The 26,199-nt window shown below is 40.9% G+C and overlaps 1 protein-coding gene and 1 pseudogene across 1 annotated transcript; both read right to left on the bottom strand.

The window, feature by feature from the left end:
* Positions 1-17,371: 17,371 nt before the first annotated feature.
* On the bottom strand, positions 17,372-17,869 carry LOC123461528 (annotated as a pseudogene).
* A 3,836-nt stretch (positions 17,870-21,705) lies between these two features.
* Positions 21,706-22,632, bottom strand: LOC101611346 (olfactory receptor 8S1-like). The gene has a single exon (XM_004668555.2). The coding sequence runs from the start codon at positions 22,630-22,632 to the stop codon at positions 21,706-21,708; it is 927 nt and encodes a 308-aa protein (XP_004668612.2).
* Between the last annotated feature and the right edge of the window lie 3,567 nt (positions 22,633-26,199).

Here is a 26,199-nt window from a genome sequence, read left to right as displayed (position 1 = left end):
ATTTCTCCTTCCCAGTTTGGCAAGGTAATATCTGGCTGTACTTTTATTTCATATGTTTCCATGTCTTTCAACATGAAGGATTTTGGTGTCTTTGTTTTTTGGTTCCACTGTGCTTGCCAGCCAGGAATGGATTTGGGGAACAGCAAATAAAACACAGAGTGAGAGGAAACATCACAGTTCTGTCATTATGTTTCATAATATTCTCTCATGAATGCTTGCTTATCTGACAGTCTCATAGCTCTGTGGTGGCAAGTTAAGTTTTATAATAGCATACTGGGATTCAGGCTTCTCACATAGAAGCTCATTTCTCTGACTAACCATCCCTACAATAACTTTCACCTTCTCATGTATCTATAATTATGTAAATCTCATTTGGTTTTTCTATGCCAGGAACAAACTATGTGAATCAGCCTTTTTTTTTTTAAAGCATTTGTGTGTGTGTGTGTGTGTGTGTGTGTGTGTGTGTGTGTGTGTGCACAAGCATGCAAAAGATAGAGGAAGATATCAGGTATCCTCCTCTCTCACTCTTCTCTTTCTCTCTCTCTTTCTTTCTTTCTTTCTTTCTTTCTTTCTTTCTTTCTTTCTTTCTTTCTTTCTTTCTTTCTTTCTTTATCAAGATAGGGTTTCACTCTATCCCAGGCTGACATGGAATTCACTATATAGTCTGAGGGTGGCCTTGAACTCACAGCAATCCTCCTACCTCTGCCTCCAGAGTGCTGGGATTAAAGGCATGTGCCACCACACCCTGATCTTCACTTTATTTTTGTGAGATGGAGTCTCCCACTTGAACCTGGAACTTACTATTTTTCAGTTAGACTGGCTGACCAGTGACCCCCCAGAAATCCTTTTGTTTCCACACTCCTTTTCCCCAGCTCTTGGATTGTAGGCATGCAACCATGCTTGGCTTTTTAAATGGGTGCTGAACATTGAACTGAAGCTTGCCTGGTTTTACATACGGGTGCTAGGGATCAGCTAAGGGCCTCATGCTGGCACAGCAACTGCTTTTATCCACTGACCCTTCTCCCCAAACCCTTCTGCTTTTATATATCGAGTTTTTCTCTATGGCCTTACCCTTTCTTGTAGATAATAAATTCTAATGTTGTTGTGGAAAATACTTCTCTCTTCACATTGGGTTTCAGATCCAAATGATTCAAACAGATGAAATCCTCCTTGGAGGCTGGAAAGTGATGTTGATTTTGTTTCACACTTTTGTAATGAATCAAAAAACATCAAACAAACCATTCCAAACAAACTAAGCAAAATGATATTGTGGGCAACCAACCTTAGATAAGTGATGGAAGATACAGGTTTTAGGCTTGCTAATTTCCCTATTTATGTTTTTTTGCCCAAGTCTACTCTTTTTTTTTTTTTTTAATTTGATCATGTCCTCTAGAGTGAGTTGGCAGTTAGGCCAAGGATTAAGAAGAATTGGAGCAAGAGAAATTTCATCATTGCTAATCGTGTTATCTCAGCTTTTTAGCCATTTTCTTCTTTCCCTTGTGACTTCATAGCTACTTTCTGGGCAGAGGGAAAATAGCAAACATAATTAATTTCAACGTTAGTCATTTTAACTACTTGGCATCTGGATCTAATTGAATGAATCAGAATCAAGATAGAGAATACAGACCTTTTCCTGGATTCTATATCTAGCCTCTTGGGGATCATGGTGAGAAGGGCATCATTGAAGGAGTGATTCTTGGCTTACTCCCTCTTTCTTCTTGCATTCACTTTTACCTCAAATAGTGAATTTCTCAATAGAAAGCTTGATTTTTGGTATAGGCCACTCCTGTGGATATGTTTGTTAGTTACAGTGACAAGGCAGACTTGATGTCCTTTGGACTTTTCATTTCTTCAGCAAGTTCACACTTTGGTGATCACTTCTCACCAACACAGCTCACCAACTAGTTTGTCACCTGGTTCCATTTTATTTTTTACAAAAATAGATTTTATCAGCCTCAACACTGTTTAAATATACCCATAGTCCAAAGTTTCTTAACTATGCGGCTATAAAACAAAAATACAAGTTACATACAAATAGTGGCACAGAGTAAACATTCACCCTGCAAACAATCGTACTGGGCATAGTAAGAAAAGATTATATCACTGGAATCTTGAAAAAAAAAAAAAAAAGCAAACATCAAATCCTGCAGTACTGTGTCCATCTAGCACCCACAATGAAGTCTCTGGGGTTCTGACTACTACTCCAGCTGGGCTGCTTATAGCCTAGAGAACAATCCATCCAGGGCCAATAGCTGTACTTGACAGCTGCTCCATAGTCTTGGTGTCCCTCAACTCCTGGGGTCTCCACTGTAACCAATGGTTCATTCATGGCCTTTAATCAGGGACTATGACCCTGTTACACATTGTCTCAAGGCTATCTCCAAGTAGCCATGTTTCAAATCCAACGACCCTTTTCTCCTGAGTTTGTTATACTCCCATACTACCAGGTTGGGCACCAAATTTGTTAGTCCTGGGGGGCAGGGAGAATAAAGCCAGTTTTGAAGAGCAGGAAAACTTTTTCAGCACTCATCCCATTGTCCCAGTGCAGAACAGGTGGCTCATTCTCAGTGGCGCAATCTCTAAAAAATTGCAGGGCTGGAGAGATGACTTAGTGGTTAAGTGCTTGCCTGTGAAGCCTAAGGACCCTAGTTAGAGGCTAGATTCCCCAGGACCCATGTTAGCCAGATGCCCAAGGGGGGCACACACATTTGGAGTTTGTTTGCAGTGGCTGGAAGCCCTGGTGTACCCACTCTCTCTCTCTCTATCTACCTCTTTCTCTCCCTCTCTCTCTGTCACTCTCAAATAAATAAATAAAAATGAAAAAAAAAATTGCAGCTGAAGTGGGCAGCAGTCTCTGGCCTAAAACTTTTGTTTCTTTCTGTGCCATGTCCTTCTGATCAGACTAGTCTTTTTCTTCTAAATTCAACTCTGTTCAAGTTCTCAGGACAGGGGAAGAATGCAGCTAGCCTCTCATACAAATTGCTTCCATCCAAGTATAGACAAAACTCTTTTCCCTTCAAAATCCAAACTTCACAGTCCATAGCTTCTTCTGCATTTAGGCCTTTCAACTTTCACAATAATCCATCAAGTTCTATTTATAGCACTAAAAGCTGTTTCTTAGTCCAATGTACTTTCCACATTCCTCTGGCAAATCAGTTCCAAATGACCAAAGATGACATGGCCATATTTTTTAGCAACAGCATACCAATTCTTCAAGTTGCTGGGACAAAGCATGACCAAAAGCAGCTGTTGGGAAGAAAGGTTTTTATTTTAGTGTACAGTTTTGAGGGGAAACTTCATGATGGCTAGGGAAAGCCTGGAATGAGCAGAGGATAAACATCCCTTTTATTGCAGCAGGTGGAAAACAGGAGCAGGAAAGTGAGCCTGCAGCTCCATAATTTTTATAGAATTTTGATATTCTAGAGTGTCAGGTAAGAGTTTGGGAAGGATATAAGGAACACATTTTAATTTTATTTATTTAATTGCAAGGAGAGAGAGAGAGAAAGAAGACAGAAGAGAGACAAACAGGTGAGAACAGGCATGCCAGGGCATGTAGCCACTGGAAATGAACTCCAGATGCATGTGCCCCTTGTGCATCTGGCTTATGTGGGTACTGGGGAATGAACCTGGGTCCTTTGGCTTCGCAGGCAAATGCCTTAACTGCTAAGCTAAGCTATCTCTCCAGCCCAGGAGCAAATATTTTAAGAGCCAGAGGTTTCCTGCTGTGCTACAAGCCAGCAGCTTCATCTGGCCTTTTAGTTTTGCATTAGTAGACCAAAGAATAAACTTTTGACTTGTTTTAAGGGTCTTTCATTGTACATCAAAAGGTAACTGCAGGTGATTATTGAATTTTAACATTATCCTGTAGTTATAACTGTGATAGTTTATATGGACTGTCCACTTGACAGGACCTAGAATCACTCAATAAACAAAACTCTGGAGACGACTGTGATGGATTATTTACCTTTGCTTAGTCTCTGGTGAATTATCATGATTAGGTTAATTAAAGTAGGAAGACCCACCTTAACTGTGGGTGGCACTATTTCAGGGGTGGGAGTCCTGAACTTTAAGGAAAGGAGAGAGCTGGCTGAGTACCAGCATTTATGGTTCTATGTTTTCTCACTGTAGACTGAATGTGACCAGATGCCTCAAACTCTGGCCACTATGTCTTCTTTGCCATGATAGACTTAATCCTTGAACTATAAATGAAGTAATTCCTTCTTTCCTTCCTTCCTTCATTCCTCCATTCAATTGCCTCTTGTTGAGTGTTTGATCACAGCAATAAGAAAGTAACTAATACAATGGCAAAAATTTAAGAATTTGTTGAGTTATTGGAAGAGGCACCAGCATTATTATGAGCCTATTAGTTTTCTGGCACCTGAATTGGTTTTTGAGAAGAGACTACCTTTTCATTTGCCCCATGTTTATACAATCACTTAATTTATATATTTCATTCCAGGCTTCATTTAGATCTCAGGTTGAATATCCTTAAAACACCTTTCTAAGAAGCGTCCCTTGTCTCTGTCAGGCACATCAAGGTGAGATATCCACTGAGATAGCAGAAAAGGCACAATTCTTTTTTTTTTCATTTTTTTCTTAACAACCTCCATGATTACAAAAAATATCCTGCGCTAATACCCTCCCTCCCCCCACTTTCCCCTTTAAAATTCCATTCTCCATCATATACCCTCCCCATCTCAATAAGTCTCTCTTTTATTTTGATGTCATCATCTTTTCCTCCTATTATGATGGTCTTGTGTAGGTAGCATCAGGCACTGTGAGGTCATGGATATCCAGGCCATTTTGTGCCTGGGGGGAGCACATTGTAAGGAGTCCTACCCTTCCTTTGGCTCTTACATTCTTTCTGCCATCTCTTCCACAAGGACCCTGAGCCTTGGAAGGTGTGATAGAGATATTGCAGTGCTGAGTACTCCTGTCACTTATTTCCAGCACCATTATGCCTTCTGAGTCATCCCAAGGTCACTGCCATCTGAAAGGAGAAGATTCTCTACCAAAAGTGAGAGTAGCATTAATATAAGGGTATGAACGTTTAGAGAAGTGCTTACTGGACAGTTTGATAAGCATAGTATATACATTTAGCCAGACAGCAGCAGACGTTACACCCCTAGGACTCATGACTACCCCTGTCTTTAGTTTTCAGTATCAGGCATGTATTCCCTCCCATGGAGCGGGCCTCCAGTCCAATTAGAGGGCAGTTGGTTTCCACCATGACAGACATGCCACTATTGCACCTATTGACTCATTTGACCTGGTTGGCCAAATATAAGGCTTGCAGTGTCCACTGTTGAGTATCTTCACTGGTGATTTATCTTTTTTCCCATTGAACTGCATGCAGAATGGCTTCTTCCAGCTTTCTGTCAGCTGGTCTACATGGAGATTATCAGCTCAGTTACAGCAGGATTTCTCAGTGGGAAGGCACAATTCTTGACTTCTGGAAAAGGGTTTATAAGCAGGGAACACACAGCCAAGAATTAGTGTTTACTGGATAGGGTCTATTCTGAAAAACATGGTACAGGTAGAAATCTGGTTATGATGTCAGGCCAATTTTGTTTCTTCCTTAATCTTGTTCAGAACCTATAAGATTTAACGTTTGCTGTTTTCAGAAACAAATGCATCTTTCTACCAATGTCTTAGAAATAAGTATGGCTTGAGTTTTGACTCGGCCTCCCATGAGTTGCACTGTGGCATCTAAACTGAAATGCAGTTGTCAAGGCAACTTGAGAATATAGTACCTAGCTCTCTTATTTGAGGGAGTCCTTAGATTAGGAGACATGACACTAGGAATCAACAGATAGGCTGGATAGATGGCTAAATTGTTAAAGGTGTTGCTTGCAAAAGACTGGAGGCTCAGGTTTGATACTTCAGTATCCATGTAAAGCCAAAGGAATAAAGTGGCGCATGCATCTGGAGTTCATTTGCAATAGTCAGAGGCCCTGGCACACCCATTCTCTCTCTCTCTCTCTCTCTCTCTCTTTCCTTTTCCATCTTTCTGTCAAATAAAAAAATGAAAAAAGGATCAATAGACATTTTGTACTAAATCTGTATTTCTAGTTATTTCACTTATGACAGACCACATTTTCTCCCTACTATGAGACATGATTAAATTATTTCCTGTATTCTATTTTTATCCTCACTTCCTCATATATCAGCAGGCTTTGCAAGCAAACACCATTAACTGCTAAGCCATCTCCACTGCCTCTTGCTTGAATTTTCTGTGTTTTATCAGCCATATTCAATTTTTTTTTTTTTTTTTGAGGTAAGGTCTCATGCTAGTTCAGGCTGACCTGGAATTCACTATGTAGTCTCAGGCTGGCCTCAAACTCACACCAATACTTCTACCTCTGCCTCCTGAATGCTGGGATTAAAGACATGCACCACAATGCCCTGCTTGGCCTATTAATTTTTATTTTAGTGAGATTCGAATCTACCTACACTTTTTTGTAAAGACAGCAGCTCCCTCCCAGCTTGTGCCTCTCCTTGGCTTGACTGTGGGTACAGGATGATGGGAGCCCTTGGCTTCCTGCAGTCTCTGGTGTTCTTGGTGCTAGCACATGGGCAAGGGGAGGTTGTTGGAACTTTTTGGCAGTATTCCCACTGGGTACTTTTTTTTTTTTTATTTTTTTTTGTTCATTTTTTTATTTATTTATCTGAGAGTGACAGACACAGAGAGAAAGACAGGTAGAGGGAGAGAGAGAGAATGGGCGCGCCAGGGCTTCCAGCCTCTGCAAACGAACTCCAGACGCGTGCGCCCCCTTGTGCATCTGGCTAACGTGGGACCTGGGGAACCGAGCCTCGAACCGGGGTCCTTAGGCTTCACAGGCAAGCGCTTAACCGCTAAGCCATCTCTCCAGCCCCCCACTGGGTACTTTTGATCTTGCAATGCGTGTGTGTGTGTGTGTGTGTTGGGGGTGGGTTGGGAAGAAGCACTTCCCCTATTCTCACTGGCATGGTCAATTGGGTTGGAGAAGAATCAGTCAGGGAAGCAGACCTGCTTGGCTCTGGCATGGCTAGCTGATCCATACTATTCAGCAGCCATTCTCTCCTGTTTCTTTAGAGATCTCACTTGGTTTTGGAAGTTCATGTACAGATCTTGTCTCTTCCAGAAAAAAAAGAGCATACTGTGCATTATCTTGCTGGTTTTCTTTCCCTGGGTTTCATTGGCAAATCCCCTAATCTGCCACTCCCTCTCTCAAATTCTTTGAAAAAAATTAAAGTGGAAGGAATCTTCTCAAGTTCATCTTAATTTTTTTCTTAACAGTTACAATAAATGTTCTATTTGGACATGACAGTGCCAGGCATGGTTGTGCACACCTTTAATGTCAGCTCTTGGGAGGCCGAGGTAGGAGAACTGCTGTGAGTTCAAGGTCACCCTGAGACTACACATTGAATTCCAGGTTAGCGTGGACAAAAGCGAGACCCTATCTTAAAAAACCAAAACACACAAACAAAAAAAGAAGACATAACATTAATAAGAATGAAAACAATATAGGATCATCATTCTACAATTGCAGACTTTTGTTTGTTCATTCTACTATTATTGTCTTTTTCAGAGAATGGTAGTTTCCTGGTCACACTTAAATCATGTGTCCCTAGTTGAACGGAGGCCTCACTCATATGTAAAGTTTGAACATCTTCCCTATTCTACTTGCAAGTCATCTTATTTTTCTTGGTGCTTAAGAACTGCATAGGCTTGTTTTAAACCTTTTGTTTTGGTTTTTCTATAGGGTCCCACTCCAGCCCAGGCTGACCTGGAACTCACTCTTTAGCTCTAGGCTGGCTTCGAATTCATGCTGATACTCCTTCCTCAGCCTCCTAATCACTGGGATTAAAGGCATGTGTCATCATGTCTGGCTTGTTTTAAACATTTTAAATACCTGAAATAAATTATAGAATTTTCGAAGAGTAAAGGTATTCTGGTTAATGATCAAAACAGTGGGGTCACATGAAAAGCAAAATTAATAATACAAATGCAATCCACAACAAGAAAAATCATTTTCTCAATAAAGAGTCTAGCCATTCTGTAAAGATTTATCATTTCCAAGTCCCAATGAAAAGAGCTGAGTAATTTACCAGTTTTGTTTTCCATTGTTTGCCTTTAAGCTATCTTAGTACAAAACAGAACACTTGTAGAATGTAATATTGAGTAACAGTACTGAAGTTGGTTGTTACAGACTATTAAACTCTGCATATTAAATGGTTGTATCTTAATTATTTATACAGATCATTGGAAATTTATCTCATCCAATGTTCAGAGATAAACGGGTTAATCATTCTTCCCATTATTTCTGTGGACAAGTCCTTGTTTACAGTGAAGTCTGATGGAAATTCAAGTGTCACTTGTCTAAGCTACTTCACGAAGAGGACGCTGAAGGCCATCACTGCACAGAGCACTGTGAGGTAAGGACTCTTGTTCACCAATTCTGGCACACTTGCAAAATATCTCCAACAATCCAGTTTCATTTCTGTCCAGGTCGCTGGGTACCAAGGATCGGATATGAGCACATGTACACATAAGCAGAAGGATTATGGTTAACAAGCTCTGAAAACTGAAAATGGTGGACATGGTGAAGCTGGCAGGGCCCCATCCACATCACCCTTCTGGGCCGGCTTCAAGTTCTTTTTTTTTTTTTTTTGAGGTAGGGTCTTGCTCTAGCTCAAGCTGACCTGCAATTCACTATGTAATCTCAAGGTGGCATTGAACTCACTGTCATCCCCCTACCTCTGCCTCCTCAGTGCTGGGATTAAAGGCGTGCGCCACCACACCTGGCTCAAGTTCATTTTTGAAGAACATAATTAGTCAGCCGAGACCATTAAAGATAGGGCAATTATAGGTCAGTAACTCTCATAAACATGTAAAATCTACAACAAAATGCTAATGAAAATAAAATTCTATATATATATATATTCTATATTTATATATATATAAATTATATATATATATCACATTACAGGATTGTTTACCATAATTAAGTGAGATTTCTCCCAGGGATGCAATGACAGCTTATCATATACAATCAAATGTAATATACACTACATTAACAGAAATGAAGGACAAAACCTACCCACATGGTCATCTCAGCAGGTACAGGAAATAGATACTTTATAAAAAGCAGCATCCTTTTATGGTGAAATCCCTCAAGAAAATATGCACAGAAGGAATGTACCCCACTCCTAAAAGGGCCATTTGTGAAAAGTTCACAACTGCCAAACATGATAGCACTTGCCTGCAATTCAACACTTGGGGAAATGAGGTCTTGAGTTTAAGGCCAGTCTGGGCTACACAGTGAGACTCTGAAAGCTCATAGCTAATGTCATACTCAGTGTGGGAAGTTGGAGGCTTTGTTCTTTTAATGTCAGTAATAAGACAAGAGACTTATTGTTACTTCTCCTAATTAATATAGTGTTGGAATTCCAATCAGGCAGTCAAATGAAGAGGAGGACCCAAATAGAAAAGGAAACAAGTACATTATCTCTATTTGCTGATGACATAACCTTATATGTAGAAAACCTTAAATATTGTGGTGCTAGGACTGCTTAAAAATTTAGTAAGATCAGTAGTTATGAAAACACTGAGGGCTAAATTTTGTAAAGGAGGGATGAGGTCTATACACTGAATAAATTAAAACAACTGGAAAAAGAAGTTAAAGATACAAATAAAAGATAACCCATGTTTATAGATTATAAGGATTAATGTGGTTAAAATGTCAATAACATCTAAAGTTATCTTCAGTTCAATGCAATACTTATTAACATTTAATGTCATTTTTCTCAGAAGTAGAAAAAAAAAAAAACCCTAAAATCTATAAGAAACCAAAAAAGACCCAACTGGTCAAAGAATCTTGAGCAAAATGAATGAAGATAAGAGAATCATACTCATCTTGTGAAAGAGCATTATACAGGCATATAAACAGACAAATAGTACAAGAAAGAACAAATAGGTCAGGAAAGAAAGCTTATTAATATTCATGATTGCTGCCAGGCGTGGTGGAGCATGCCTTTAATCCCAACACTTGGGAGAGGTAGGAGGGTTGCTGGGAGTCGGAGGCCACCCTGAGATTCCATAGTGAATTCTAGGTCAGCCTGGGCTAGAGTGAGACCCTATCTCAACCCCTCCCCCCCAAAAAAAAATTCATGATTGCTTATGGTATATTGCTAAGAACACACATGAGAGGGAGGAGTATTTTGTCAATAAATGGTACTGTATAAATTGGATATCTATGTGAAATTAGATCTTTATCTTATATGTACAAAACAATCAACTGAAAATGGATTAAAGATTTAAATATAAATCCCATATCAGGAGGAAAGTTCTACAACATTGGTTGGCAATGGCTTCTTGGATAGGACTACCCCCCTAAAAAAATTGGCAACAAAATACAAATAGGCAGGATTGCATCAAACTAAAAAGCTTTTGTATAGCAAAGGAAGCAGGTGATAGGGTTAAAGAAAACTGATGGATTGGAGGAAATATTTGCAAATCATAATCTGATAAAATAAAAACAAACTCAAGCAATTCAATAGCAAGAATACAAACAACCCAGAGATGGAAAGATGGTTTAGTGGTTAAGGCACTTGCCTGCAAAGCCAAAGAACCAGGTTTGTTTCCCCAGGACCCATGTAAGCCAGATGTACAAAGTGGCTAAAGACCTCAAGATAAGACCCAAAACTTTTCAACTACTGGAAGAAAGAATAGGAGGCACTCTCCATGATCTAGGAGTGGGGAAAGACTTCCTGAACCAAAAAACCCTAGCAAGCCAGGAAATTAAACAAGCACTCAACCAATGGGATCTCATAAAGCTAAAAAGCTTTTGCACAGACAAACATACCATAAGCAGATCCAATAGACTACCCACTGAATGTAAGAAAATCTTTGCCAGCTATTCCACTAGCAGAAGCCTAATATCTATAATCTACAAAGAAGTAAAAAAAACTATACAATACAAAAAAAAAAAAAACAGACCCACTTCAAAAGTGGGGCACAGAACTAATAGGGAGTTCTCAGATGAAAAATTACAAATGGGTAACCCACACTTAAGAAAATGTTCAACATCTGTAACCATTAGGGAAATGCAAATTAAAACAACTAATAAAAAAACCCAACTATGAGATTCCATCTTACCCCAGTAAGGATAGGAGACATTAAAAAATCAAATGAAAACAAATGTTGGTGAGGATGTAAAGAAATAGGAACACTCATTAACTGTTGATGGGAATGTAAGCTGGTACAACCACTGTGGAAATCAATATGGAGACTCCTGAAAAGGATGAATATAGAGTTACCAACAGACCTTGATATTCCCTTACTGGGTATTTACCCTAAAAGCTCCACATCTCAGGTCAGAGATATTTGCTCAACCATGTTCATAGCTGCTCAATTCACAATAGCTAAAACCTGGAACCAAACCAAGTGCCTGTCACTGGATGAATGGATAACCAAGATAATGGAATTCTACTCAGCAGTAAGAAAAAAATGACACACTGAAATTTGTAGAAAAGTGGTTGAACTAGAAACAGATCATTCTAAATGAACTCACACAATCACAGAAAGACAACCATCGCATGGTCTCACTCATCTTCAGTTCCTAGCCTGGATCAGCCTGAGTTCTGACATAACTGAATAGTATCTGGAGGCTTGGGCAATAGGGAGGGCAGGACTTGAGGGAAGGGGAAGGGTGTAGGGGCAACACAAAATTGAACCCAAATTGAACTGGTACCATGGAATCCTATATCCTGGAAGTCAGACTAAAAGGTTGAACCCTCAAGAGAACCCTACGGGGAGCACCTGATTTGAAGGGTTCTGGAGAGGGTGAGACAAAACCTAACCTTAAATTTCTCCTGTTTCTCTTTTTTCTCTGTCTTTTTCTTTTCCCTTGGTGCTGACCTGTAATTCCTATATCAGGATGTGGTCTACATCAACAATCAGCTGTTGATCAGAGAGACCTACTAGATCTCCCAAAACAAACAAGACAGACTTCTGTCAGAGCACTTGATTATCCACCAGAGGTTAATGGTAAGACCCTACTGCTGAAGACACTATAAGCTGTCAGCACAGATCATGGAGAGACCTGGTTGGAATCTGGAGGAGAGCCAATCCCCAGACAATCAGCCCATCTAGTGCTGGAAGGTGCTACATGAGCTTCGGGGGGGGGGGGGGGGAGTGGCTAACATCTGTCCAAGAAACTCAAAGTCTAAGTGACTCAGAAGCAAACAACCTGATGTGATGCTCACACAAGTGCAATAGTGACACACAGCCATGGTGGGTAACAAACTGCTTTTGGATTGGCTAACAGATCCACTCAGTGGAAAGGAAACCATATATGGAACTGGGAAACAAATCAGAATCATATCCAGATAATGATTCTGCTTTCGAATGTCAAGCTCCCACTAATCTTGGGCTATAAGAGGGTCTACATCCTTTAAATTATCTCTAAATTAATAATGGTTATCCCATTTAACCAGTGCTGACTTCATTGTCTGTTGGAGAATCTGCTTCTCTTTTGATGGGAGCTGGACCTGAGGAGATAAACCACCCAGTGCACTCCACCCCGGCCCCAGCTGAAATCACAGAGGAACCAGGGAAATGAGCAAGAGTGCTGCTTTCTTAGTGAATCTGATATCAGCACAAGGGTGAAGGAGACAGACACTGAAGACACTCAACACCTACCAAAGCAGAGATCCAGAGGCTCCTAAGTGCACAACACTGAAATAGACTTAAAATGCTCCCAGCATAGCTCAGGGAATTTTTCAGAAGAGGGGGAAAAAAGATGGTTAGAGCCGCAAGTTGGAACATTTTGCAGAGACATTGCCTCTCCCCCCCCCATAATGCATGACCCACAATCCCCATGGGGCTGACCTGCATCCCCAATGAGGAAGGCCTCTTCAGAAGAGGGGCAGGGAGGAGGGAAAGCGTGGTATCAACATGTGTTGTTTATGTATTAAATATTTCCATATCTAATAATAATAAAAACACAAAATACAAAAAAGAATACAAATAACCCAATTAAAAGATGTGCCAAGGACCTGATTTGACATCTCTCCAAAGAAGATAGATATATGAAAAAGGTTTAACATCACTAATCATTAAATCAAAATGAGATATTGTTTATCATCTATTGGAATGGCTATTATAAAAATGGTGAAGGGACTGGAGAGATCGTTCAGTAGTTAAGGCACTTGCCTATAAAGCCTAAGGACCCAAATTTGATTTCCCAGTATACATATAAAAAGCCAGATGCACAAGGCAGGGCATGCATTTGGAGTTTATTTGCAGTGGCTAGAGGCTCTGGTGCATCAGTTCCCATTCTCTCTCTCTCTCTCTCAAATAAATAAATAAATAAATAAGGGATGAAGGATAAATGTTGGCAAGAATGTGTAGTAAACATAATCCTGGTACAGGGTAGGGGGTTATGTAAGTTTATATGATCCAATAATCCCCCTTCTGTGTACATAGCCACAGGAATTGTTATTGAAATTCCAAAGAGCAATCTGTATACCCATGCTCACTGGAACATTATTCACAATAGCAGATGTTGAAGAAACATAGTCATCTGTCAATTTTAATAAGCAAAGAAATTGTGGTATATGCCAAATGGAGTACTATCCAGCCTTTAGAAGGAAATTCTATATTTGTGATAACATGGATTTACCTGGATGACATTCTGCTAAATGAGATAAGCTAACTACAGAGAGACAAATGCTTTACAATCTCACAATAATGCAAAAAGTCAAACTCATAGAAATATAGAGTGGAACGGTGCTTATCAAAGCTGAGGGGCAAGGACATGAGGGATGAGGAAATGGGTGCTACTCAAATTTCACTTATACCAAAGTAAATAAATTTTAGTTACTTATTGAACTACAGTATGGTGACTCTAGTCAATAATAATGTGTATTGTGAAATTACTAAAAGATAGATTTGAAATGCTTTTTAACACATTCATAAGGATAAATTGGTGAGGTATTATATTTATTATTTAGCTTAATTCAATCTTTTTGTTATATATACCACATTGTGATCCATATATATACTATATATAGTATCTTACATATATACTATGACTTGTCAAAAATTTAGTTCATGCATCTATAATAAAATGTGCTATGGAGCTTTAAATTAAAAACAAACAAAATTATATAACCTCACCTTGTCTCTAGGCTCTACTTACAATAAAGGATTAGATTGATGAAAAAATATTTCTTTGAAAAATTTTTTTGTTTATTTTTTATTTATTTATTTGAAAGAGAGAGAAAGGCAGGCAGAGAGAGAGAGAGAGAGAGAGAGAGAGAGAGAATGGGCACGCCAGGGCTTCCAGCCACTGCAAACGAACTCCAGACACGTGCAGTCCCTTGTGCATCTGGCTAACGTGGGTCCTGGGTAATCGAGCCTCGAACCGGGGTCCACAGGCTTCACAGGCAAGCACTTAACCACTAAGCCATCTCTCCAGCCCGAAAAAAAAAATTTTATTGAGGCAGGGTCTTGTTCTAGGCCACATTAACTTGGAACCCCTATGTAGCCCAGTCTGGCCTTGAACTCATGGTGATCCACCTACTTCAGCTCCTGAATGCTTGAATTAAAAGATGTGTGGCCATTTTGGATTTATTGTTCTTTTTAAATCTTTTAAAAATATTTTTATTTATTTATGAGATAGTGAGAGAGAGAATGGGTGCACCAGGGCCTTCAGCTGCTGCAAACAAACTCCAGATGCATGCTCCACCTTGTGCATCTGGCTTACGTGGGTCCTGGGGTATTGAACCTAGGTCCTTTGGCTTTGCAGACAAATGCCTTAACTACTAGACTATCTTCCCAGCCCTTATTTTTCTTTTAAAAATATATTTAAAAATTTTTTATTTTCTTCTTATTTATTAGTTTTGTACTCAGTGAATACAGTCAAGTTGGTACCATTGTTAGGCTCGCCCATGTCCTACCCCTTCTCCTGGCCCCTCCTTGTTGAGGTATATAGGTCATGCATTGTGGAATTAGCCCACAGTTATGGGTAAGAGAAATGTCTCTGCGTATCATGACACAATGTGTGGCTCTGACATTCTTTCTGCCCCCTCTTCCGTAAAATTTCCCTGAGCCATGTTGGGTTCATTTTGGGTCTGCTTCAGTGAATCAACTCCTTCCAAATCACATATCCAGAGACACAGAGGCTCCCAATAACTCATCACTGAAGCAGACCCCCAAATATTTTTATTTTATTTATTTGACAGAGAGAAAGAGAGAGGTGAGAGAAGGATGGAGGGAGGGAGGGGGGAATGAATGAGTGCACCAAGGCCTCTTGCCACTGTAAATGAACTCAATCTTATTTGAAACAGGGTCTGCCTTGTTTTATTGCTACTGGCTTTCCCACTGGACTTGTGGCTGAAGGTGCATGACACATTCATCATGGCATAGTCAGCTTTTTACAGGGATGATGGAGATCTGAACTCCTGTAACACGCTTATGGAGCAAGTGCCTTTAACCACTGAGCCTTATTCCCACCCTCACTGTTAGATTTTATTAAACAACAATAACAACAACAACAACAACAAAAAACAGTCAAACAAATGGAATGTGGTAACATGCACCTGTAATGCTGCCACTTGAGAGGCTGAACCAAGAAGTGTGTGATTTCTAGGCCAGCTTGGGCATGAAGATAAGATTCAAATATTATATTTAAATTTAGGCAGATAAAGTCAACACATTTTAAAATTTTATTTTTATTACTTATTAGAGACAGGGGAGGAGAGAGAGAGAGAGAGAAAATGGGAGCACCAGGGCCTCCAGCCACTGCAAACAAATTCTAGATGCATGCACCACCATGTGCATCTGGCTTATGTGGGACCTGGAGAATTGAACTAGGGTCCTTTGGCTTTGTAGGCATGCACCTTAACTGCTAAGCCATCTCTCCAGCCCAGATCAACACATTTTTAAAGATGGCAGTGATTATTTACTTAAAAATCTAATATATATTAACAATGAAGCATAATTAGTATCCCAAGAGAGTTTAGTAGGGCAAAATTTATTTAATATTCACATTAGTGATATTGAATACTTCCTCATGTATGTATTGGCTATTTGTATGTCTTCTTTGGAAAAAAAGATTCTTTTTTTGTCTATTAACTTATTTGTTTACTTACTTATATTTAGTTTTCATCACATGGTGCATCCAAGAACACCAACAGAAACACATGCTTAGAACAATAAATCTGTGCTGGAGTGATGGCTCAACAGTTAAGGGCACTTGTTTGCAGAGCCTGACAGCCCGGGAAAGACGGTACTAGTACCTTGCTATTTTCTTCTTACCTCCACGTGTGAACTGTTGCATGTATGTGTATACACACAAAACTACGATTAAAAAAGTGGAAAAATATTAATGGCTCAGTTTCATTTGTTCATTCTTCCTTTTTATCCCTTTCTTTCCTTCTCTCTTTCTGTCTTTCTTTGGTAATGAAAACTGAACTTAAGAGTCTCAAACATGCTAGACAAGTACCTTACTACTAAGCTATACAACCAGCCCTCATTTTTCTTGTACTAATTGATTCCTTAAAATTAAATGTTACTGTTTTTCAAATTTATTTAGTTAAATCTTAGTAGTTTAAAAAATTTTTTATTCTTTTTTTAAGGCAGAGTCTCATGTTTCCTAGACTGGCCTCAGACTCACTATGTAGATGAGGATGACCTTGAACATTTTTTTTTTCTTTTTTTTTTTGGTTTTTCAAGGTAGGGTCTCACTCTGGTCCAGGCTGACCTGGAATTAACTCTGTCATCTCAGGGTGGCCTTGAACTTATGGCAATCCTCCTACCTCTGCCTCCCGAGTGCTGGGATTAAAGGCGTGCGCCACCACGCCCGGCTCGAACATTTTTTTTTAACTGTTAATGAAAATAAGCTTTATTACATCAAGTAATAAATATATACAAAGATGCAAACAATTTTAGTCACTTTTCTACCAGATGTTTTGATCAACTTACAATAAACATAGAACTGAAATCTACACTCTTAGTATGAAAATGTTCAGGGTGCATGTTAGATTTGGTAGATTGCTCTTTCTTCGTATTTATAACTTGTGCATCTTTAAGATTGACTGCAAAGCACTCAGTCACGCAAATGCTTAAGCAAAGCTCTGTTGAGCAGGATCTACGGTGTGGCAGGTGAGCCAGCTAGGAGTGAAGCGCTGTCAGTGTGCGCTACGAGTCCTCAGAGTCAGACAAGCTTATGAAAAGGAGCAGACCAATTCAGGTGATGCAAATGTGTTCAAAAGAAGGTTAGAGGGAGACACTGGCTTTAGGACAGTTTGCTGTAATGTCACGTGTATCTTTAATTCAATGCTAAAAATAATAAAATTAAAAAAAAATTGGGTCATCCTAATGACTTAAAATGCAAATTTTACTGCAAAATCTTTTCCCAATCTTTGAGGGTGTAGGTATAGAGCTTAGTGAACCATGGTAGAAACTGTTACCATTTTGAAAACAGAGAGTTTTGTCTCAACAGGAGAGATGAACTGTGACCTCCCATCTCAGAAAGACAGGACCTTCAGATCTAACGAGACTAGGATCTGGCATTGCGTCCTGTCTCAGCCAGGCACTGCCGAACCAGCCGTCGGGCGTGGAGGATGCCTCGTTTGAGCGGCTCCATGGCGCTCTTGCTCCCTGCAAATGTGGGTCTGACCTCCTTTCCCAGTTCTTCAGTGATGGCTAGCAGCTCGGCGTATTTGCTCCGAGGCACCTGGCTGTTCCCGGTTCCCTGGGTGACGATGGTGGCCCATAGTCACTCAGCAGCTGGCGGTGCTGGGAGGATGCCGCCGTGCTAGCGGAAGGCGAGTGCACGCTTCCTGCGGCGTGGAGGGCGGCGGCGGGCACGTAAGACATCCCCAGCGCCGGCCGAGCGCGCGCACTTTCTGTTGTTGCCGGCTCGGGCCGTCCCTCACCCTGACCCGCCGCGGTCTGTCACCCGCGCATCGGGCGGGCGCGCGGCGCAGGGGCGGCCGCAAACTTTGAGCCAAGCCAGCGGGCCGGAGGGGGCGGCCGGCCTCCGACCTTGAACATTTTGTCCTCCTGCGTCCACCTCTCCAGTACTAGGACTGTAGGTGCTCAGCACCACACTGGTTTATGATTGAACCCAGGATCTGTGCATGCCAGGCGAGCACCCTGCCAACTGAGCTACGCGTGCCAGCCTCTAGATTTTTTTTTCTCTATATCAGTGGTTTACAATTAGTTTATCTCTTTCTCTTCATTGTTGTCTCCAGTAATATGTCAAATTCTAGAGATAGTTTAGAGTAACTGGAGCATGAATTTATTTTTGGCTTCCTTAATTGTGTTTTAAATTTATTCTCTTATTCTCTTTTTATTGCTTGGTTTTGTTATATTTCTAAGGTTTGGATATGCACATTCAAAAATGTTGTTTATGTCTATTAATAAATTTACTTAAGATTTTATTTATTTAGTTTTTAACTGTTAGTTTTTTTTTTTTTTTTTTTTTGAGAGAGGGAGAGAGAGAGAAGGAGAAAGGCCAGGGAAGAGAATGGACTTGCCAGGGTCTTTCAGCTGCTGTAAATGAACTCCAGAGGCATGCACCCCCTTGTGTGTATGTGTGACATTGCCTGTTTGCCTCACTTTTGCATCTGGCTATGTGGGACCTGGAGATTTAAACATGCTTTCTTAGTCTTTACAGGCAAGTGCCTTAACTGCCGAGCCATCTCCCCAGCTCTTGCTTTTTTTTTTTTTTTAAACTGAAGGCTTCTTGTAATATTTAATAACTAGCTTGCAGTGTCCTTTATAGCATATGGATGGCTGAGGGATACATCCTCACGTCATACTTCCTTTTTAAAAACACTTTAAATTTTTATGTGAGAGAGAGACAGAGAGAATTGGTGCACAAGGGCCTCAGTCACTGAAATGAAATTCTAGATACTTGTGCTATCTAGTGGGCATGTACAGCTTTGCACTTGTCTCATCTTTGTGCATCTGGCTTATGTGGGATCTGGAGAGTTGCACATGGGTCTTTAGGCTTCACAGGCAGGTGCCTTAATCATTAAGCCATCTCTCCAGACCATGTCCTTTTTTTAATGTTAAGATTTTATTTACAAAGCTTTTTGTTGTTGTATAGAAAGTAAAAATGTTGTTACAATCCCAGTGTAACTGGTAGCCAGGGATGGTTGACTCACCAATCACAGCTATCCACACTACAGCAAGTCTTACACAAGAGCCTTACAATGCTTACAATTTTATTGGGGTAAAGTCCCCAAGCTTGGTGGTGGATTACCAAGAGGGACTAAATGGAGGAAGGTGGAAAGTCACAAGAACTATTCTTTGGCTCTTTGGGTGGGTGGGTGTCCTGGAGTTTGTATCACAGCTACTTATTTTTTTAACAGCTACCAAATCCATGAGCAGTCCAACCAATACTGAATAGCTCTGTTTCTGCAGTTCATTTGGGTAGTTATCATCTTCTTCATCATCTGTTTCTCTCTTTCTCTTTTCACCTTTCCTGCTCTTTGGTTCATCCTCATCCTCATCTTCTTCTCATCAACCTCATCCTATCCAAATTCTTTTTCCTCACCACTGACTTCATCTTCATCATCTTCTCCTTCTTCATCCTTCATCTATGCCATGCACCTGATGCATTTGAATCAGGAGCTTTCTGGTCCTCTTGGTAATAGCCATCCTTTCTTTCTTTCTTTTTTTGTTTTTTTTGAGGTAGGGTCTCATTCTAATCCAAGATGAACTGGAATTCACTACATAGTTTCAGAGTGGCCTCGAACTCATGATGGTCCTCCTTCCTCTGCCTCCCAAGTGCTGGGGTTAAAGGCGTGCACCACCACGCCCAGCATTAACTCCTGACGCCCAGAAGAAAGCCTGGATGAGCCGCTGCTGAACTCCCCTGAGAAGCTCCCCTGTTTCCTTCTGTGTATTGCAGGCAACCTCTTCCATCAACCCTACATCTGCAGTTCCTTTCAGAACGCCAAAGTGTCCTCTGAGATGTCCTCTGAGTCTGTTTTCATGCCCTCTTCCTCTACACCTAAGGTGGCAGCAGTGGTGAGAGCTGCGTTCCATCCCAGCCCTGCCTCTTCCATGCTCTGTTCTGGTGGCAATCGTGTGACACTCCTGTCACGCAGTGGGCATGTGCACCCACTTGTCTGCTGTCCTGGCATGGAGCTCATGGACTGCTGGTGTTATCATCGAATTTGGTGCTGCTGCAGATATTGGAGCAAACTTTGTCATGTTGGTAAAAATCAATGTGTCCGGAGTCCATCATTTTCCTGAGCATGATTCCACCTGGAAGGGTGGCTCTCTTCCAGTTCTTCACAGTTGACTTTGCTGGCCAGATGAATAAAATGCTTGTGGCAGATCAACCGATTGTTGAACTTGACACACCGCACATTTATTCCTGGACATACAAACTTCTTCCAGAGGAGAATGGCTTTGCTCTCTCCACAAGTTATAGGGTAAGCAATTTCCATATCCTCATTTGCCTCTATAGTGCTTGCATCAATTCCTTCTTCAATTTTGTGGATCGTGAGTTTCTACTGCTACAATTGCTGTGTTGTTTTCCCAGCCAGCTTTTAAAATCCCTTGTTGCACAGGCTGTAACTGCAAGATCACTTGGGTTTTGCTGTCTTCAGGGTTCTCCCCTTCATTTCCTTCAGTGGGCAACATCTCCTACAGGGACACTCACTTCTGCATTAGCCATCTTTCACATGAAGCCAGATAGCTGGGGCATCTCATGCGGTTGGCCTGGCCAGCGGTGAGCAGCCAGGGCAGGCAGGCGACGGAGCATGTGCAGAGGCCACCACAGCGGCTACTCTCAGGTCCATTTAAAAAATTCACAGCATTTTGTAGTGTTCTTATGTTCATAATAGTCTATATATACTTTTGATTTTTGCTGACATAACTGTTTTATAGCTTTTAAAAAAATTATTTACTTGAGAGTGACAGAGAGAGAGAGAAAGAGGCAGATAGAGATAGATAGAGAATGGGTGCACCAGGGCCTCTAGCCACTGCAAACGAACTCCAGATGCATGCACCCCCTTGTGCATTTGGCTAACGTGGGTCCTGGGGAGTCGAGCCTTGAACCGGGGTCATTAGGCTTCACAGGCAAGTGCTTAACTGCTAAGCCATTTCTCTAGCCTCCTGTTTTTTGGCTTTTTAAGGTAAGGTCTCGCTCTAGCCCAGGCTGACCTGGAATTCATGATGTAGTCTCAGGGTGGCCTTGAACTCATAGCGATTCTCCTATCTCTGCCTCCCGAGTGCTGGGATTAAAGGTGTGTGCCACCACGCCCTGCTAACATAATTTTTTTCTTTATAGGAAAGCCATCCTTAAATTTTACCAACTCCTCATGGTTAGGTTCAAAATCTCCTGAAATGATCATTGTATCTTCCTGCAATTTTTAGGGGTCTGGAGGAGCTGGGGCTTGCTAGGCAAGTGCTCTGCCATTGAGATACATTCCCAGCTCATATTTTCTACTATTATTTAGTTGCCATACTGGCTTGCTTTGTGGAATATTATTTTCACATTCTCTTCCAACCAACAGAGCATAGACTTTCTAAACAGAAGACAAAAAAAAAAAAAAAAAAAAATCAAGACCCTCTACCTTGCAGTAAGAGATTGGGGTTCAGGCAAACTCTGGAAACTTTCTGACACTATGTGATAGAAGGAGGTGGGACAGAGGAGCAAAAGTTTGTAATTTTGCACAGTAAAATTTCTCTGCCTAAAGCAGATATTTCCTCAATGACCTATGCACAGCCAACTTCACCTCTTTGTTTTTGAGGCTATAGATGAGGGGATTCAACATGGGAGTGACGGCACTGTACTGCAAAGACAAGAGCAGATCCAGGGAAGAACCAGAGGGGGGCATGAGATAGCAGAGAAAACCAGAACCAAAGAACAAAGTAACTGCTATGAGGTGGGAGGAGCAGGTAGCGAAGGCTTTGCTTCTCCCTGTGGTGGAGCTGATACTTAAGATGGTGGAGACAATGCGAGTATATGAGAAGAAGATGGGGATAAAGGTTCCAAGGCCATGCAATAAGCTGGCGCAGAGCAGGATATTGACAGTGATGGAGACGTCTGAACAAGACAAAGGGAAAAGGGCAGGTAGCTCACAAGTATAGTGGTGTATGGTTTGCGCCTCACAGAAGTCCAGGTTAACAGCCAAGAGGACGATGATGGTTGCATTGAGAGAGGCCACAGTCCACGAGAGCAACACAAGCCTCACACACAGCTTGGTGCTCATCACTTGGCCATAGAGAAGTGGGTGGCAGATGGCAGCATAGCGGTCATAGGCCATCACCGAGAGCAGGCAGGCTTCAGTCCCCGAAGAGAAAAACACAAAGAAAACCTGAGTGAAGCAGCCCTCCAATAAGATGGTTTTCTTCTTAGACAAGAGGTCCTCCAGTAGCTTGGGCACTGTGACCGAAGAGAAGCCGAGATCCACAAATGACAGATGACTTAAGAAGAAGTACATGGGAGTGTGGAGGTGGGTGTCCACCCTGATCACCAGCAGCATCGTCAAGTTCCCCACCGTGGTGAGGAGGTAAATCGCCAGGAACAGTACAAAAAGCAGAGCCTTGATCCGGGGGTCATCAGACAGCCCAGTGAGAATGAACTCAGTGATGGCACTGTGGTTCCTCCAGGCCATTTGTGGATGATGCTTCCTTGGAATAAAGTAGAAAGGGGGGTGAGATCTTCTATGACCTCCCCCCCCATTTAGGGCATCTTTTTGTCTGCTCCTACATTCCTTCCTGCTGCACCTGAATGTGAGCAATGAAATTCTTGCTCATAGGAATTACTAGATAAATACTATTGCTAGGTCATGTGTACATTTATGTTATTCATTTTTGGCATATATTCTAAGGCTCAGAAATTTTCTTTTGCTTGGAAATTTTTATTTTCACTATGTCTCAAAGAAAATTATATCTATATTGTTCCAATCTTTTTCTTCTCTCATGCTCTCCATTCAAGGTAATGCAGAATTCTTACTAACCAGCACAGGTAATTTGAATTATTTTATTTTATTTATTTGACAGAGAAAGAGGCAGTGGGGTGGGGAGAGATAATGGGCATGCAAGGGCCTTCAGCTGTTGAAGGTGAACTCCAGAAGCATGTGCCACCTTGTGTATTTGGCTCACATGAGTTCTGGGGAATTGATCCTGAGTCCTTTGGCTTTGTAGGTAAGTGCCTTAACCACTAAGCCATTTGCCTAGCCCCTGAACAATTTTTTAATATGCAGAGTACCTTCTTACTAATTTTTGCTTGTTCTCACAGCAATTCTTTTTTTTTCCTTTTTTCTAGGTAGGGTCTCACTTTAGCCCAAGCTGACCTGGAATTCACCATGAAGTCTCAGGGTGGCCTCAAATTCACAGCAATCCTCCTACCTCTGCCTCCCAAATGCTGGGATTAAAGGTGTGTGCCACCACGCCTGGCTTCACAGCAATTCTATGAAGTATTTTAGTCAAGAATATATTTTTTTAACTTACCTCTAAGAAACACTATGATATTGACATCAAGTAGTAGAGCTAATAAAAAAAATACATTGTTTTGATTTTTTTTTTCCTAATTCTCAGTCAAGTACTTTAGTTCTGGTACATGTAAATAAAGGCCAATTTTCCTACCCTGATGTTTATAGAGTTTTTCGTATATGTCCTTAACCTACTTTTCAGTCACTTCCCTCTTTTTTCTTTCAGTTTTTTTTGAGACAAACTCTCATGTACTCCAGGCTGGCCTTGCTGTAAAATTAAGGGTGACCTGATTTTCTTGCCTCCATCTCCAGAGTGCTGGGATTACAAGTGTGTGCCTCCATGTCCTTTAATAACATAAAGCTTTACTTAATGCCATGTCTTTGATTATTTTGTCATCCATTCAAATATCTCCTTTTATTCCAGTGATGCAAACTCTTATGAGCCTTCCAGCCTCATTTCAAATCCTTCTATTTCTTCATAAAGCATATCTTAAATTCTGGTCTCAATAAAAACCCTCTTGACCCAAGCTAAAGCCTCTCTTAGACCCGAGTCCAGCTTACCTCTGAGCAGTGTGTATGTGACTCCAGCTAGGTCCAGAGAAGAGGTGACTACTTCTGAGGACCCTGCATAAGCAGATGTGTAAACCCTTGGAAGCAAGCAATGTGCCTGGATTCTGAACAAAGTTAAATAATAACATTGTCTTATTCTTTTCAAAGATCTGGGTATTTTAAAATTATTTCTGAACAGAGTTTTCCTGATGATTGTCGACATTCATTTGGTCTTACTCACAAGGGGAACCTGACCAGTGTCTTTGGGTGGTTGGGGAACTTGAGATTTAATCTAAGAATAGTGCAGCATTTATGAAGAGAATGTTTTCTCAGGTACTCATCTCCATGATTTTGTGATGAAGGGGTACAGATATTTGTATCAAATGACTTTAGGGGTGTGATAAAAAAAGGATCCAATTATTTCTTACCCAAATGACCAAAGAGAAAACATTCTAAATTATAGATCACAAATTATAAGGAGGAACACTATCTCAGCTCTCATTCAGTATTTAGGATGGAAGACTTTAATTTAATAGTGATACATAGACTGATGTCAGATTTACAGATAAGTGAGAACAAAAGACTGAAGTTAAAGAACAGATGCTTGAAAAAGACCTCAAAGGTGTCTATATTCTTTGTCCACACTGGTTGTTTAATGATGTATTTGGAATGAAAAAGTAAGTGAACTGTATGTTTGGAATATTAATTAGCTTACACAAGTGGCTTGAGGCATCTGTGGGGCTAGGCGCACAATGCAGACCTTAGATGGATTACAGAGGAATTTGAAGTTAGGAGCAGGAGGTGTCCTCTGTTTTCTTGTACTATTCACACTGTTTCAGTGGTTACTAGATCTGATGGTGGTTTTCTTAATAAAACAGCTCACTAATAGGAGTTCTATGCAAGCAGGTGCAGAAGTAGCTCCAACCGTCTCCGATACCCTAATTTCATCCTAGGCCACAGCTTTCTGGGAGCTTTGACCATGCTGAAGCATGGAGAGTTTCTGCATAGGTTTTAAAGGTTCCTATTACCATGGTAGAAAGAGAGGAAAGAAATGGAATTTCAAAGGGGAAAGTGTGGGGGGGGGAGGGAGGGAATTACCATGGGATTTTTTTATAATCATGGAAAATGCTAATAAAAATTTTTAAAAAAAGAGAGGAAAGAGCTCTTTTTGAGAAGCTGTCTAAAGTAACTGGAACAAATGTGACTTCTATTGGAAGAGAGACAACATAGACTCACCCAGGGAAGGAGAGGGTTTTCTATCTCCAGCTTAGGAAGGTGGGGGGAGGGGCAGAGGAACTTCAGGGTCTAGCACCAGTGGGATGAATCTGCAGGTTCAGGAGAGGGCATAGAGGTAAATGGTTAACAAAATTAAAACACTTCAGGAACAAAGGAAATAGGAGGAACATCACATATATGGGAAGTATTACCTTGTTACTGGCTTTTCCTGGAGGAGGAGCTCCCTTAGTCTCTAGCTTTATGGTTCAGTAAACACACTACAGATGAAGTCCTGCTACAAAAGAAGGTCCATCTACGTGAACCATTTTGAGAGGGGTTTTTCTTTTCTTGTTGTCAACAAGTGTTCGGTTTTAGAATAGCTCTAGGAACACTTGAAATGTCACAACATGAAGATTATTGTCCAGAAGTAAATGAAAATTAGGGTACTATCATTCTGTAAGGTGGGACTCTAAGGAGAAATAAAGGCATTTCTTATATAGATGCTCATATTCTTCACTGGCATCTATTACCTTAGAAATTCATTTCATGATTAAGATCTAGTCAACTGCCATCTCTTCATTTGTTTCCTCTCTGATATTCTGAACGATATTTAAAATACTACTTAAGGAACTCATCAAAAGGCTATCTGTGTTTGTACAGCCATAGGCTGTTTGGTACTCAGGGGAAGCTGAGTCAATATTCCCTCAAGTCTCAGACAGAAGCCAACCTCTGGACTCATTAATTACACAGCTCTGCATTAGCTGGAAGTATAAGCAATTAGAAAAATGGGAGTATTGGAAGTTTCTCAATTAAGACAACTGTTTAAAGCCTAGAAGAGAACTCTCTCTCTCTCTCTCTCTCTTTTTTTTTTGTGTGTGTGGTAGGGTCTCACTCTAGCCCCAGGTTGACCTGGAATTCACTATGGAGTCTCAGGGTGGCCTTGAACTCATGGCAATTCTCCTACCTGTGCCTCCCACGTGCTGG

This window comes from Jaculus jaculus, chromosome 6, assembly GCF_020740685.1.
Source record: "Jaculus jaculus isolate mJacJac1 chromosome 6, mJacJac1.mat.Y.cur, whole genome shotgun sequence".
Lineage (NCBI taxonomy): Eukaryota > Metazoa > Chordata > Mammalia > Rodentia > Dipodidae > Jaculus > Jaculus jaculus.
This window is presented reverse-complemented; position numbering and strand designations above follow the sequence as displayed.